Source organism: Carcharodon carcharias, chromosome 7 (genome assembly GCF_017639515.1).
Source record: "Carcharodon carcharias isolate sCarCar2 chromosome 7, sCarCar2.pri, whole genome shotgun sequence".
NCBI lineage: Eukaryota > Metazoa > Chordata > Chondrichthyes > Lamniformes > Lamnidae > Carcharodon > Carcharodon carcharias.
In genome coordinates this window covers 78,930,055-78,947,027 of record NC_054473.1, presented here as the reverse complement: position 1 = coordinate 78,947,027, position 16,973 = coordinate 78,930,055, and the positions used below count along the sequence as shown (strand labels likewise).

Genomic DNA, 16,973 nt, shown 5'->3' with positions numbered 1-16,973 from the left:
AAGCCATTGCTCTGCTCTCTCCCAGCAGCCTTGCATCATCCTCTGCTTTATCTACTTTTCACTTAAAAGGTGCAATGGTCTCTGCCTCAACTACTCCCTGTGCCAGTGCATTCCCATTCCACTAACATATTTAAGCTCTCTTAAAAGTTTTTGTTTTACAGTCCTTATTACTGTTTACCAAATCTTTCATCTTTATGTTTCAAGTTCTGATATCATACTTCCTCTGGCCCAATGAGTATCAGCTGTGGCTCAGTTGGTAGCACTGACACCTCAGTTAGGGGGTTATTGGTTCAAGTCTTACTCCAGAGACTTGAGCTCATAAATATAGGCTGACGCTCTGATACAGTACCGAGGAAGTGTCGGAGCTGCTAAACCAATGTCCTGTCAGTTCTCTGAGGTGAACAAAAAGATCCTATGTCACTATTTCAAAGAAAGGCAGAGAAGTTCTTCCTCGTCTTGGCCAATATTCATCCTTCAGACAACATCACCAAAGAAAAACAGGTTATCTAGTCATTATAACACTGCTGTTTGTGAGGGCTTGCTGTGTGCAAATTGGCTACCATATTTCCTATATTACAACAGCGAGTACTTCACAAGGATTTAATTGGCTGGAAGACAGTTTGGGACATCCCGAGGCTGTGAAAGATGCTATATAAATGCAAATAATACTTTTTTTGAAAACATATCTATCTCTCTCTCTTACATGAGAGAGAGAGAGATCAGGAAGAATGATACAATGATCCCAGAGTATTACACTTGCAACATTTCACCAATTCAAGCAACACCCATTAACTCCAAACCTGTTCTGCTTATCAGGCAACTCTATCCAAGCTCCTGCCTTTCTTCTTCTGCCACAAGCACAATTTTTTTGTAACAAGTTTGCTGTGATATGGTTTATTACACACTTTTTGAAAATCCCTATATATCTCTCTCTACACCCAATCAATCACTTATTTAAGATAAATTAATATTTTTTCCAAATGTGCCTTGCTTTTAACAAATCTATACTGGTTTTACTTAATTATTCCATGTCCCTCCGAATGCTCACTGATTTATTCTTGAATTATAGATGCCAAGAGCTTGCCCACAAATGACACAAGTGGATAGTCCACTTGCCAACCAGTCAGCACTCTCTTCACATACAGTATAAATTGTTGTCTTCCCCCTATATTGGTATTCTTGCAAAGTGTCCTGAAGAGTGCAAAACGAAAAGCTTCAACATCTTTTTTCAACAATACTCTTGTTCTACAGTTAATTCTAATAAATGCTCCATATCCTCCATTAGTGCAGTAGGACGTCAATTTGTCAAATTTTAAGGTGTAACTCTTTCAAGTACAAACCCGTTTCCATCTGTTTCAGATGAAATTACGTTGTTTCATAGTTTGCCATTGTGAGATTTGAACTCTTGATCTTGGGGTTACAAACCCAGTACCATAACCACTTGGCTGTTTAGGCCAAGCCAACTGATTCCCTTTGTAACTCTTTCGAGTACAAACACGTTTCCATCTGTTCCTATTCAGATGAAGTTACATTGTTTCATAGTTTGCCATTGTGAGATTTGAACTCTGGATCTTGGGGTTGCAAGCCCAGTACCATAACCACTTCTTTCAGGGGAAACAAAAGTACATAAAAACAGATTTCGCAGCATAATATTTGTAAAAGGGTTGAAAGATTTATTTTCTCGCAGGGTCTGGGATTTGACACACAATTTTGACTATGCCTTTTCTTGGTGTGTTTTCTAGTAATTTGGAGCCTACTGTCATTATGCCTATCAAGCCATAAATAAAATATTCTGGAAAGCCCTTTGGTTACTTAAGTCTTGCTTCTGAAATTTTTCACTTCATCACTTTGTTCAAAAAACAGCTCAAAACTCATCTCGTCATCGGGCTCTTGGCTAATCCTTCTAATTTTCCCTCTCCTCGCCCAGTGTCTATTATCTCTACATATCCTTTACGTGTCTTGTGACTTTATGTTAAAAGTGCAGTTTTATTTTGAATTCCTGGCAATTTATGCAAGTTCTATGATAAAAATATTCAAATAAAGCTAGTTCACAATAAGAAAAATTCTCTTTAGGTTTATTGAAGCTGTTTTTATTAAAGGTAACTAGCAGCTGGATAAGCCCTAAAAGTTCTACCAAAGATGAGGAAGTTTGAAATAGTGTGCTTATTTGCTATATATAAATCCTTTTGGAGGCAACACTAATACACATGGCTCTAACTATGGCTTGGATTTTTGCAGAGTCATGGACAGTCTGTCGCATATCCAGAATGGCGGACAGACCCTGGATCTAGAAGTCCTGTTCCCATATCTGGCAGAAACTATTTTCGCCAGGGGCTGGGGTGAATCAGGCAGGAAGCAACTCCGACACTTGGGAAACCCAAACTCAGCAGAGCTATTTGAACTCAGTGCTGAGTTCAAACAGACCCCATTTTCACTGGAGAAAATGCCTTATCCCACGGTGTGTGAGTTACAGCTCTGAACACCTGCCTCGGGAGTGAAAATTCAGACCTAAGGCTCTTAGAACCATTAGGTCATCTTGAATGTTTTCTGCTTCAAGTTAATGTGCAACCAAAAGAGGAGAGAAAGTAACATCTGATTGATTCTTACAAATTTTAGCACCATCTTCAATCAACAGGACTCGTTGACTGGTTCCAGTCTAACTTTTCCACAAATCTGATTGACAGTGGCAATGATTGATTTTTATTGCAAAACACTAAAAGGCTGCCACATTGATAAAAATGATAATGTCAGCTTAAAAAGCTGATCAGTGGCATATTAAAGAAAGACTTACATTTATATAACATTTTATTTTCTCTAAAACACTTAACATACACTGAGGTATAATGACTATTTTAATATAGGAAACAGTAGCCATTTTGCAACAATGTTACAAATACAAAGTTTATAAGATGGTTATGTTTTGGAACTGTGTCTTTAACATAGGGTAAAATGGAGGAATGAAGGAGGTAATGTGGCCTGCTCTGAATTCTGCTGACAAGCCTGGGTGGCTTGGTTGTTAGAAGTTAAGGTGGGGCTCAGATTGTTTTACTGGGAAGAAAGAACAATGACCAGGGCAGCTATGCTATCAGTGCAGAAACTGTTATTTTCCAAGTCCTGGAGAGGTGTTAGGAATGCCAGGTTTTGTAAATGGTTATGCTTTAAACTGTCTATTTAATTCTAAGCTAGAATGAAGTTGGGGGTCTAGAGGATAGATAATTAGCAATTCTACCTGGATTCAAGGCCCATGTGATTCACATTGCTAAAGACATGGGCTTTGAGCAAGGAACAGGCCATTGAAAGCCATTGTAGTAGTGGCTTACAGGCTTTTCTTAGGAAATCCCTGAACCACAGAGAGAGAGAGAGAGAGATTAAATAGCTCCAGTATTCTGCATTCCAGGACTTGAACTCAGACTCAGACCGTGACTTGGTACTTAAGGAATGCTTTTCTGACTTTTCACTCCTAGCATGGAACTTTCCCTTCAGAAGAGCAAATTGGAAATTTGGGTATATGCTATAAAAAAAAATTCCCCATCACAATGGCAGGGAAGACTTCCACTGAGTGCATAAAATTGTTGAATTACCTCTTTAATTTTAATATGTCAATTTAGAACAAGGATCATTAATATGTTAACTTTATAAATCTGCTTAAACATTAAAATAATGAAAGGATTAAATAAAAACAGTAGTTTAAAGTCTGCACTTGCTTCAAGCTCGCTGTCAGTATCGATCTGCCTGTATATTCCAGTCTCTGAGTATATAAAACCTTCTTCTAGGACGTCTGGATTATAAAAGTCTGCCAAAATGTTCATTATGCACCGTCTGTCCCAGTCATCTGTCACACGACCTCCGTAATTAATCTCCCCAGCTGTATACTTCAGCACCTGTGAAGCCAGGGCAACAGACCATTAGACAATATTGATAAAAATTCAAAGTATTTTGGAAACAGCAGTTTAATATCAGGTTCACAACATCCCAGCAGGCTGCTCATTCTTTTTAATAGCTGGTAATATCTTTTGTCTTTTAGAGCTGCAAAGATTTAAAGGTGAGTATCAAGAAGTCAGTGCAGCAATGGCAATTCACTGCGTATGCTGCTGGTGAGCATCACAATGTCAGCTTCTGGACTTGTAGTCTAGCTTCCTTTTGTATTTAATGGTAAAATGTACCTTTTTTGTTCACACCTGGCAGTATATATCTTGGGTCAGCATAATTTTGTACATAGTGGGCACTGAAGCTGTGCAGAGGAGGCTGGCGATCAGTTCAAAGGGTGGTTCCCTGGCAGGTTTCTTGCTGTCCTGGACAAGATCTAGGAAGTGCCATTCGTGATAATTCTGCCCAGTTTATATGGTGGAAAAATATGCTTATTTGGAGTATTCTCTGGACAAACATTTGTTGATGGCCCCCACCCCATAAGCAATGCTCTATAAGCTGCGCAGCACCCTGTTAAGTCATTCCCTATACAATACTATAGCTTGTATGAACAGACAAAAAAATTAAAGTACAGCACACTTAAATGAATAGGCTGTACACATCATAAAAAAAATTAGAGAGGACATTGCCCGTAAATCCAACTATTTGGATTCTTTGTCATGGGATCACGGTTCTGGTGCTGGACTGGATTCTTAGCAGGTGCAAGATTCCACTGATCCAGGATAGTTGACCAGATTTCTGGAGGCCCATACAATGGCTCAGCAAATTCATGCTAGCAGTTGCCAACCTTCCAGGATTGTCCTGGAGTCTCCAGAAATTGAAGATTGATCTCCAGGGAACTGCTACGAGTAATTCAGGAAAAATTTTAAAAAGTTATTCAAACACTTTCACTTTTTACTTAAAAAAAACATTGAAGATGGGAAAAGTTGGACTAAAGTTGAGAATTCATTAGGTCGGTAATGATGGGACTGTTTGCTTCTCAATTGGCTTGGGAAGGCAGTGAGTCTTCAGGATGGATGTGTCTCCAGCTTGGATGTATTACTAAATCAATGGCAGAAGGGGGAGGACAGTGGAAGGATATTGGTGTTGGAGGAATCAAATAGCTGGAATGAGTGTTTTGGGAGAATCTACTATATTAAGAAGAATTCCCCCTTGATGATCCTGAAGAATGAAAATGGGCTTCTCAGTTTGCCATCATAGTATGATTCAAGGGCTAGGATCAGGAGCACAGCGTTCAATCGAATTCAGATGGATGCAATGACTGAAGAATCAATTTTAATATCCAAAAGTCAAACGGGGGCGGGGAGCCTCTCATGGAGTGAAATTCACAATGATTCTGATTCCTAGACAGCCAGAGAATGAGCTGAAGGCTCATTAGGAACCCCATGGGACAGAATAAAGAAGAAAACAAAGCTGAAATATTTGAGATATTTTCCTGTTTTTTGAAAAACTTGCTTTCAGAAAGGAAATGAATAGTACTGGTTGCTGCAGGAATGGCAGAAAGACTAAACAAAACATTAACACCTGAAGCAAAGACATTAATATTAATCAGTATGACTAGGGGCAGGGAAGGACAACCCAAGATCAGTAAGGATCCCATATGCCCAAAATACCACATCAATTCTTTGGCGGAGGGTCTCTAGGCAGTTATTCTGAGCAGATCAATTTTAAAACCTAGAAAGATGTGGTGCTTGTTTTTTCTTCCATCTAACTCACTTTGATTCCCTTGCACCTTAATAAATATAACAACATGCTTTGCAGTTACAATTATAAATTCCACCACACACTTTGAAGGGTAGTTCAGTATACTCTTCCAGGAACATTTTTAGCTGGCTGATGCAGATTCGTAAGTCTCCATCCGTGAATTCGTAGGGAATATTGAAACCAAGTGGCCCAAACTTCCTACGTTCTATGGTGATTCCATGGAAAAAACATAAGGATAGAAGAAGACACTTAAAATCCGTCATCTGAAATTAAAGGAAAAAATGTTAAGTTTAATTGTAATGGCAAAGTGATACTGTGCCTGACCTGCAGTTTCCTACTTGACAGTTCTGTCATCAGAGGAGCTGTGAGCAGGGGCTTTCTGCTTGTCCCACCATGCTATATTATGCTAAATGGATGTAAAGCAGTACAGGGTTGGTTCTCCATTAACTGAGTTCTAGGTTGGTAATTTGGTGCCAGGGCTCAGAATATCTTGGTGCACGGGAAAAGAGCTTAGAATGGGAGGGTTGACTCCTTGCAGAAACCCATGACTATGGTAGAACTAAGAATGAGGTTCTGTAGTGGGAGGTTGAGGAGCTGTGAAAGCAGAATCTTAAAGTTAACTATCTCTGGACTACCTGAGCCAAGCACAAATTGGCCTTGGGTCAAGCAGATCAGAGAGTTAAATGCGTGGCTCAGAGTGGTGTGGGAGGAAGAGACTTCTGTTCACGGGACACTCTCACCAGAGCTGGGGAAAGAAGAAGCTAATTTTGGAATGGGCTCCATTTAAACTGCGCCGAGGTCAGTATCCAGGTGATTTTTTTTTATTCATTCATGGGATGTGGGCATCACTGGCTAGGCCAGCATTTATTGCCCATCCCTAATTGCCCTTGAGGTGGTGGTGGCGAGCTGCCTTTTTGAACTGCTGCAGTCCATGTGGTGTAGGTACACCCACAGTGCTGTGAGAGAGGAATTCCAGGATTTTGACCCAGCAAAAGTGAAGGAATGACGATATATTTCCATGTCAGGATGATGAGTGGCTTGGGGGGAACTTCCAGGTGGTGGGGATCCCACACACATACTGCTTTTGTCCTTTGAGATGGTAATGGTCATGGGTTTGGAAGGTGCTGTCTAAGGAGACTTGGTGAATTGAATAACTAGAGCTGTAAAAAGGGCTTTAAATTAAAATGGGGTGAGAGAAGGGGTCAGTTGAGGGGGTTTTAGAAATCTTAGCAGAAATGTCAAAGTAATCAATCAGTGTAGCAATCTAGATTTAGATAAGTAGAGTGTGGCAGGAAGGGTCAGAAAGTTTACAGTAATAGTATATCAAATAAGTATCCAGCAGGAAATAATGGTAATATATTAAAATTAAATGCTCTTTATCAGAATGCACAAAACATTCATCACAAGAGAGATGAACTAGTGGTGCAAATAGACATAAGGTTTGATCTAATGCAGTCTTACGCTGCTAGGTTACCACATCCAGAAATCTGCTATCAACAGACCTCTGAGTCTCGTGGATGCACTGCCATGATGCCAGATGCTGTTCAAACTCTGAAACCCAGAGCTTGTGCTCTTCCAGCTGATGCCACTTACTGCATATGTGCACGTCTAGTGCAAGTGAAACCTCCTGGAGTTCCCACATGAGACAGGATGCACATTCCACAGGAATAAGGTGCCATGCCATGCCTCTCGTTATTAGACTATTAAATAAATTAAGAGAAATATTCTTAATTTTTAAAAAACACTCACCAATCAGCTCCTTCCCTTATGTTGACAATACTATAGGTAGTATTACCTCTTTTCCTAACGCTGGCATTCATTTACCTCCGGGCTCTCTGATTCAATTTAGCATTTTGTTTTTAATCTATTTTCTTGTCCTTCATACCAATGTAATTGGCTTTATTTTAAGTCCCTTATTTCAGAATTAAAAATGTCACTCTCAAACTTATTGTGAAATTATATATTATGATCATTCAGCCTTATAGGATTCTTTACTACGAGACTACTAATTGACAATATTTTATTACACAATAAAAGCTCTAAAATAGCCTTATCCATCCCTGGTTGGTTCACAACATACTGTTCTAAGAAACGGTCTCAAATGTATTCTGTGAACTCAGCCTCTATACTACCTTTGCTAATTAGATTTGTCTAATCTATCTGAAGATTAAAGTTTCCCACAATTATCATACTGCCCTTTTTACAAGCTCCTATTATTTCTTGATTAATGCTCTGTCCAACTTTATAGCTACTGTAAACTATTCCCACCAGTGTTTCATGCCCCTTGTTATTCCTTATCTCCACCCATACCGATTCTACTTCCAGATTTTGTCCTTACATCTTCCTTTATTATTAGGTCTACTCACCCCCACTTATACACTTGTTCCATTCTGCTTGTCTTCTCACAGTGCTCGGAATATTTAGTTCCTCCCCTTGGTCACCTGGCAACCAAGTCTTTGAAATAAGAAACTGCTCCCACTGGCAGAAGGTCAAGAACCAGAGGATACCAATTTAAGGTGAATGGCAAAAGAAACAATGGTGACATGAAGAAAACTTCATGTAGCAAGCAGTTAGGATCTGGAATACACTATCTAAGAGTGTGATGAGGGCAGATTTAATGGTGGATTTCAAAAAGGAATTCAATAAGCACCCAAACGGAACTAGCTGAGTTGCTCTTGCAGAGAGCTGGCACAGACACAACGGGCCGAATGGCCTCCTTTATTGCTATAATACTATGACTTGGTCACAGTTGACTGGGAAACTAGTTTAAAAGATTGGAGACAGATAAACAGCAGAAAACATTTAAAGAAATAATTCCAAATTCTCAAAAAGAATACATTCTGTTGAGGTACAAAATCACGGAAAAATTATCTGCCTCTGGCTTACTGACGAAGTTGATATTATTAGCTTAAAAGAAGCAGCTTATAATATTGCCAAGATGAGTAGTATGCCTGAAGATTGACAGAGCTTTAGAAACCAGCAAAGGATGACCAATACAATGATAAAGAGGGAAAAAGTAAAATAAGCCTAAACAAGCTAGAATTAGAAAAGCTGATTGTAAGAGCTTCTCCAAGTATGTAAAAATGAAGAGAGTAGCAAAAGTAAATGTTGGTCCCTTGGAGGCTGAGGAAAGTGAAATTATAATGGGGAATAAGAAAATGGCAGACACAGTTAACAAATGTTTTGTATCCGTCTTTATAGTAGAAGGCACAAAAAGCATACCAAAAATGATGGGAAACCAAGCGGCTAGTGAATGTGAGGAATGTAAAGTTTACTTGTATAAATTAAAAGCCAACAAATCCCTTGGTCCTGGTGACCTACATCCTAATGTTTTAAAAGAATTGGCTGTCAAGATAGTAGATACATTGGTTGTGATCTTCCAAAATTCTCTGGATTTTAGAACAGTCACAGTGAATGGAAGAAAGCAAATGTAACACTGCTATTTGAGAAAGGATGGAGAGAGAAAACTGGGACCTACAGACCAATTAGTCTGGTATTAGTCAACAGGAAGATTCTGGAATTTATTATTAAGGCAGTGTTAACAACACACTTAGAAAATAAAAATATGATTAGGCAGAGTCAACATGGTTTTATGAAAGGCAAATTATGTCTGACAAATTTATTAGAGTTTTTTGAAGGTGTATTCAGCAGTGTAGATAAGGGGGAACCAGTGGATGTACTATATTTGGATTTCCAAAAGGTATTCAGCATGGTGCCACGTAAAAGGTTATTACATAAGATAATGGCTCCTGGGGTTGAGGGTAATACACTAGCATATATAGGGGATTGGTCAATGGACAGAGCTGAAAGTAGGGATAAACTGGGCACTTTCAAGCTGGCAGGCTGTAACTAGTGGGGTGCCACAAAGATCAATGCTTGAGCCTTAGTTATTTACAATTTATATTAATGACTTAGGCAGAGGGATCAAGAGTAATGTATCCAAGTTTGCTGATGTACAGAGCTACGAGACACAGTAAGCTATGAAGAGGACACAGAGGCTTCAAAGGAATATGGGAAGATTAACTACGTGGGCAATAAGATGCACTGCAGCAACTTACCAAGGCTCCTTCGACAGCATCTTCCAAACCCATGACCTCTATCACCTAGAAGCACAAGGGCAGCAAATGCATGGAAAAACTACCTGCAAGATCCCCTCCAAGCACACACCATCCTGACTTGGAATTATATCACCGTTCCTTCACTGCCGCTGGGTCAAAATCCTGGAACTCCCTTCTTTATAGTAATTGTGGGTGTACCTACACCATATAGACTGCAGCGGTTCTTGAAGGCGGCTCACCACCAACTTCTCGATGACAATTAGGGATGGGAATAAAAATGTTGGCCGAGCCAATGACACCCATATCCCGTGAAAGAATCAAAAAAGGTGGCAGATGGAGTGTGATGTGGGGAAATATGAGGTTATTCACTTTGTTAGGAAGAATAAGATAACAGATTTCATTTTAAATGGTGACAAACTTTTAAATAATGTTGTTTAGAGAGATTTGGGTGTCCTTGTAAAAGAAACACAGAAACTTAGCATGCTGGTACTGCAAGCAATTTTGAATGCAAATGGCAATTTGCCCTTTATTGCAAGGGGGCTGAAATACAAGAGCTTTATTAGGTTGTACAAGGTTTTGAAGAGACCGCATCTGGACTACGGTGCACAGTTTGGTCTCTTTTTTTTGAAAAAATACACTTGCCTTGGAGGCAGCACAATAAAGGTTCACAAGATTGATTTGTGAGTTAAGAGAGTTGTCCAGTGATGAGAGGTTGAGTAAGATGGGCCTGTCTGGAATTTGGAAGAATGAAAGCTAATCTCATTAACACTTATTCTGAGGGGGCTTGACAGAGTAGATGCTGAGAGGTTGTTTTGCCTGGGTTGAGAGTGTAGAAATGTGGGACATGTGCTGGGATTTTCCAACCCTGTTGTGGCGGGACCTGCCACAGGAGATTCAGCAGCCCAGCCAAAACTCCATTGACTTTCGGAGGGATGAGTCCATCCCGGTGGCGGGTGGGGCTGGAAAATTCTCTGGGTAAAATAGAGATGGGGAGAAATTTTTTCACTCAGATGGCTGTGTACTTTTGGAATTTTCTACTCTAGAGGGTTATGGATTCTCGGTTGTTAAATATATTCAAGGCTGAGGTAGATGGATAGAATTTTGGACTTTAGGGGAATGAATAGATATGATAGGAATGTGGAGTTGAGGTCAAAGAACAGCCATAACGTTATTGAATGGTGGAGCAGGTTTGAAGGCCCATATGGCCAACTCATGCTGCTTTTTCTTATGTTCTCATGTACCATTTCTTCTGAAGCAGAGATGGCTATGAGGAGATTTAGTAAAGGTTTTCACAATTATCAAGGCTTTTAATAGTTAATGATAATTAAAAAAAACTATTTCCTCTGGTTTGGATGTTAGTAGTGAGTGGTTGTCTATTAAAAATGTGACTCTAAGGGGTGAGAAGAGAGATGAAGAAAAGCTTTAGCCCAATGAATAATTGAGGGAGATTGAAGGAAAGAACATTGCATTTTTTCAGGAAACAGTAGCTACACTGTTAAAGCAGACAAAAGCAGAGAAGGAGGCTGGGCTATGGGTGTGGAAATGTATTGTTGGAATTAATTTTGGTTGCTCCAGTAAAGAGCTGGCAAGGAAATGATAGGCTGAATAGCCTCCTTCCATGCTCTAATTCTCTAAACTTGCTGTTCTGACCATCAACAAGATCTAGGAAACCTGTTATTGTGAGTAGCCTGTACATTCAAACCATATATTTCACATGTATTAAAATTTCAATTATAAAGTTACCTTAGAACAGGAGTTCAGGAAGTCATCAGTGAGGCTCATGTAGGTTTTCATTAAATTTGCTTTTATTCCCCTTGGTGGTTCAATAGTCATCTTGGAGCTATTTTGAAGGATTGAAACTGGAAACTTATTGCTTGGTAAACTAGTCAACCAAATCCTGAAATCCCGATGAACCTGGATGTTAAAAAAAGAATAGATATCTTGTTGAATAAACCTGAAACAGTTCCAAAAAGTCAAATCGGCAAAGCAAACACAGTGATGCTTCCTGGATTAAACAAGGCCATGGTGTCTCCATCCGAGGATAAAATGTTGGGGATGAGCCCACCCCGTCCCGTCAGGTTGTGCAGCAGGTATTTAACGGCCGTTAATTTGGTTTAAAGCAAGACTTCTGCTGCCACCTGGGAAGGAATTCCCACTCAAGGTGCTGACCAATCAAAGGGTTGGTAGCTCTCCAGTCCCAGGAGTGGTCACTGCTAGAACTGTACCCAGTCACTGATGCCAAAGAGCCATGGAGCTGGAGCTAAAGTAAGTGGCTGAGGGTGGGTAGCATTGGGGCCAGGCTAGAAGGCCCAAGTAAGAGATTGGGGAATGGTGGGGAGGGGTGGTGAAGCCCAGGAGGTAGGCAGAGCAGGGGGGTAGGGAATGTGGTTTTGGGGGGGTGTGGGGGATGGTCTGGGGGAAGCCCTCCAATGAGCTGATAAGGAGGGCCTACCATCAACCCACACAAGCTGCCAGGCTGGATTTTGTTTTCTTAATTCATTCATGGGATCTGGGCTTCTCTGGCTGAGCCAGCATTTATTGCCTATCCCTAGCTGCTCTTGAGAAGGTGGGGGTGAGCTGCCTTCTTGAACCGCTGCAGTCCATGTGGTGTAGGTACACCTACAGTGCTGTTAGGAAGGGAGTTCCAGGATTTTGACCCTGCGACAGTGAAGGAACGATGATATATTTCTAAATCAGGATGGTGACTGACTTGGAGGGGAGCTTCCAGGTGGTGGAGTTCCCATCTATTTGCTGCTCTTGTTCTTCTAGATGGTAGTGGTCATGGGTTTGGAAGGTGCTGTCTCAGGAGCCTTGGTGAATTCCTGCAGTGCATCTTGTAGATGGTACACACTGCTGCTACTGTGCATCGGTGGAGGAGGGAGTGAATGTTTGTGGATGTGGTGCCAATCAAGCGGGCTGCTTTGTCCTGGATAGTGTCAAGCTTCTTGAGTGTTGTGGGAGCTGCACTTATCCACGCAGGGGGGGAATATTCCATCACACTCCTGACTTGTGCCTTGTAGATGATGGACAGGCTTTGGGAGTCAAGAGGTGGGTTACTCGTCGCACAATTCCTAGCCTCTCAACTGCTTTTGTAGCCACAGTATTTATATGGCTAGTCCAGTTCAGTTTCTGGTCAATGGTAATCCCCAGGATGTTGATAGTGGGGGATTCAGTGATGGTAATTCCATTGAACATCGAGGGGTGATGGTTGGATTCTCTCTTGTTGGAGATGATCATCACCTGCCACTTGTGTGGCGCGAATGTTGCTTGCCACTTGTCAGCCCAAGCCTGGATACTGTCCAGGTCTTGCTTCATTTGGACATGGACTGCTTCAATATTTGAGTCGTCACGAATGGTGCTGATCATTGTGCAATCATCAGTGAACATCCCCACTTCTGACCTTATGATGGAAGGAAGGTCATTGATGAAGCAGCTGATGATGGTTGCGCCGAGGACACTACCCTGAGGAACTCCTGCAGTGATGTCCTGGAGCTGAGATGATTGACCTCCAACAACTGCAACCATCTTGCTTTGTACTAGGTATGACTCCAACCAGCGGGGAGTTTTCCTCCTGCTTTGCATTGACTCCAGTTTTGCTAGGGCTCCTTGATGCCACACTCTGTCAAATGCAGCCTTGATATTAAGGGCAGTCACTCTCACTTTACCCCAGGAGTTCAGCTCTTTTGTCCATGTTTGAACCAAAGCTTTAATGAAGTCAGGAGCTGAGCGGCCCTGGTGGAACCCAAACTAGGCGTCAGTGAGGAGGTTATTACTAAGCGAGTGCCACTTGAAAGTACTGTTGATGACCCCTTCCGTTACTTTACTGATGATAGAGAGTAGATTGATGGGGTGATAATTGGCCAGGTTGGATTTGTCCTGCTTTTTGTGTACAGGACATTCCTGGGCCATTTTCCACGTTGCTGGATAGATGCCAGTGTTGTAGCTGTACTGGAACAGTTTGGCTAGGGGCGCGGCAAGTTCTAGAGTACAAGTCTTCAGTACTATTACTGGAATATTGTCAGTATCCAGTGCCTTCAGCCATTTCTTGATATCACGTGGAGTGAATTGAATTGGCTGAAGGCTGGCATCTGTGATGCTGCATACCTCCGGAGGAGGTTGAGATGGATCACCCGCTTGGCACTTCCGGTTGAAGATTGTAGCAAACGTGTCAGCCTTATCTTTTGCACTAATGTGCTGGGCTCCTCCATCATTGCTGATGGGGGTATTTGTGGAGACTCCTCTAGCAAGTTGTTTAATTGTCCACCACCATTCACGACTGGCTATGGCAGGACTGCAGAGCTTAGATCTGATCCATTGATTGTGAGATCACTTAGTTCTGTCTATCGCTTGCTGCTTATGCTGCTTGGCACGCAAGTAGTCCTGTGTTTATAGTTTCACCAGGTTGACATCTCATTTTTAGGTATACCTGGTGCTGCTCCTGGCATGCCCTCCTGCACTCTTCATTGAACCAGGGTTGACCCCCTGGCTTAATGGTAATGGTAGAGTGGTGGATAAGCTAGGCCATGAGGTTACAGATTGTGTTTGAGTACAATTCTGCGGCTGTTGATGGCCCACAGTGTTTCATGGATGCCCAATCTTGAGTTGCTAGATCTGTTCAAAATCTATCCCATTTAGCACGGTGGTAGTGCCACACAACACGATGGAGGGTATCCTCAATGTAAAGATGGGACTTTGTCTCCATAATGACTGTGCGGTGGTCACTGCTACCGATACTGTCATGGACAGATGCATTTGTGGCAGGCAGATTGGTGAGGATGAGGTCAAATATGTTTTTCCTTCTTGTTGGTTCCCTCACCACCTGCCACAGACCCAGTCTAGCAGCTATGTCATTTAGGACTTGGCCAGCTTGGTCAGTCGTGGTGCTACCGAACCAAATGGGATAGATTGATGTGGGCCTTTCGCGCTGCTGGTTAAATCCCAGTGGGGGTGGGATGAGGCCCTTGAGTGGCTATTAATTAAATAAAGGCCTCAATTGGCCATTTTGGAGGTGGATCTCCTGATGCCTCCTCCGCTGCTGGTAAAATTGTGGTGAGGCAGGGAAGGCAGGTAGGCAATGGGTATGGCACCCATGGCATTTTACAAGGCCTCCCACCTACAAAACTGCTGCTGGAGGAGCCGTAAAATCCTGCCCACAGTGACTGTTCAGTAGTGGAACAGAAGTTTGATTTGTCCATGTCACTATCTCCAACCTCAGGCATATGTAGGTGGCAATTACAATGGCTACACTTCAAAAGTACTCCATTGGCTGGAAAGTGCTGTGAAGCATCAGGAGGCTGTAAGAAGTAGTAAAAGTTATTTTCTTTCAACTAAATGAAGATTAGGTGCCAGCAAGAAACATAAAATAAGAAATAAGATCAGAAGGAAATTCTTCCCATGGTGGTTGTCATGTGTTCCAGGCAGTTGATTCAGAACAGCACTGGTGGAAGTCTGTTTACAGCATCCCATCCTTTCAGTAATAACATTACAACAAATGAGCACAGTTCAAAAGTGTATGTTTTTGGATGTCTTTGGGTTGTGAAAAGGGCTATATAAATGTAAGTCTTTCTTCTTTAATGATCCAGGAAAACTGGTAAGTAAAACAAAGTCATTTGGCCCAACATACTAATTTATTTCACTGATCTGCTGTACCATGATGCAAGAGAATGGGGAAGCATTTCTGATGGATTATTTATGTTATTGTCGCTAAAAGCCCACATAGGATTAAAATTAGTTACTAATAGCTGTTTCTGCAAATTGACACTGCTGTCTGATGGAACAGAACCCATTTCTTAGGTGTTAATATGTATCAATTGATTTTTTTTTTTGTTGAGTAAAAGGTGCTAATGTATATTAACATTTACGTAAAATATTGGGCAGTTAAAGGCATATGTTGGTTCATAGAAGACAATAAATCCACTTATATGGATTGGCCAATGTTGCTGGTCCCAAGAAATTCTACTGTAAACCTAATCCATTTCATCTGCTGAGAATTGACCAAAACTGAAGAAGTTTTATCTACAGCATCCATCCTTGCTTGATCAGTTGTGTTTACTAAGATGACGTTTTCATGGTTCCAGCTGTTTCCACACATTCCATTTTCCTCACAATCCTCAATCTTGCTTGTAACCAGCTAGTTATCAAATTCTATTTAAAGGGTCAACTGATACAGCATAAACTGTTTAACTCCCTTAATATGAAAACAGAAAAAATTACCTTGTCAGTGTCCACTGATTCAATAAGTCTCTCTAGAGAAGGCATCCAGCTAGGGGCCAGATGACAATTTTGAAAAAACACCCACTTTCCACGCTCCATAGAATTACGCATCATGGCTTCTGCCCTCGGCCCCTGCAAATAAAAGGAACTTAATTAACATTTCTGATAGAAAACGCTTTCTAAAAGATTCACAGTTTTTTTTAATCACATTTCTGGATTTTTGGTGTGCTAATCATAAATTCTTGCTAGATTCACACTTGTTCAGGAAGGAGAATCAAAGTATGAAACTGAATCACCATGATTATCGTGTCTGTCTCATGGTGATGCAGCAACAACCCTCTTAAAACATTGAGGTAACATAGTTGAGTTCTATTCGGGAATGTTAACCTTACCTGCCCCTGTCCTAGTGAAATGGCACTCATTTTTTTTGAAAATTTCATCTCTTCTGCAAATTTATACAGGTCAGCTGCAGGATCTGTGCCTGGGGATAGCACAAATATCAGTGGAATACTGGGAGATGAGTCCTTAAAAACTGTGTACAGATCTGAGGTCTGAAAGAAATAACAATTTAAAAAATACCATATTCCAAGAAATACTGTATCAACATCAATTAGCTGATCAAGTCGGAATATTTTTTATTTGTTCATGGGGATGTGGGCATCATTAGCAAGGCCAGCATTTTTGCCCATTCCCAATTGCCCTTGAGAATCTGTGTGGTGAAGGTTAGGGAGTGAGTTCCAGAAATTAGACCCAGCCATGATGATACATTTCCAAGTCAGGATGATGTGTGACTTGGAGAGGAACTTGCAGGTGGTGGTGTTCACATAGCCTTGTCCTTCTATGCAGCAGAAGAAACCTTGGGAAGTTACTGCAATGCATCGTGTAGATGGTACAAACTGCAGCCACAGTGTGAAGAGAGTGAATGTTTAAGGTGGTTAATGGGGTGGCAATCAAATTGATTGCCTTGCCCTGAATGGTGCGGAGCTTCTTAGATGTAGAATAGTATGTAGATTAAATATCTATGTATAATACATGTTTTATACTTATGTGTTTGGCATTTTTAGTATTTGA

At 41.2% G+C, this 16,973-nt stretch overlaps 1 protein-coding gene across 1 annotated transcript in view; it reads right to left on the bottom strand.

Annotated features, from left to right (window-relative positions):
* The window catches only part of dnah1 (dynein, axonemal, heavy chain 1), a 524,711-nt gene that overhangs the window by 44,890 nt on the left and 462,848 nt on the right, over positions 1–16,973 (bottom strand). The window contains exons 67-71 of the mRNA XM_041191637.1: positions 16,295–16,453; positions 15,903–16,034; positions 11,433–11,603; positions 5,715–5,894; positions 3,705–3,881 (exon numbers count right to left, since the gene is read on the bottom strand). Coding sequence (XP_041047571.1) covers positions 3,705–3,881; positions 5,715–5,894; positions 11,433–11,603; positions 15,903–16,034; positions 16,295–16,453 — 819 coding nt within the window. The remainder of the gene's footprint in view (positions 1–3,704; positions 3,882–5,714; positions 5,895–11,432; positions 11,604–15,902; positions 16,035–16,294; positions 16,454–16,973) is intronic.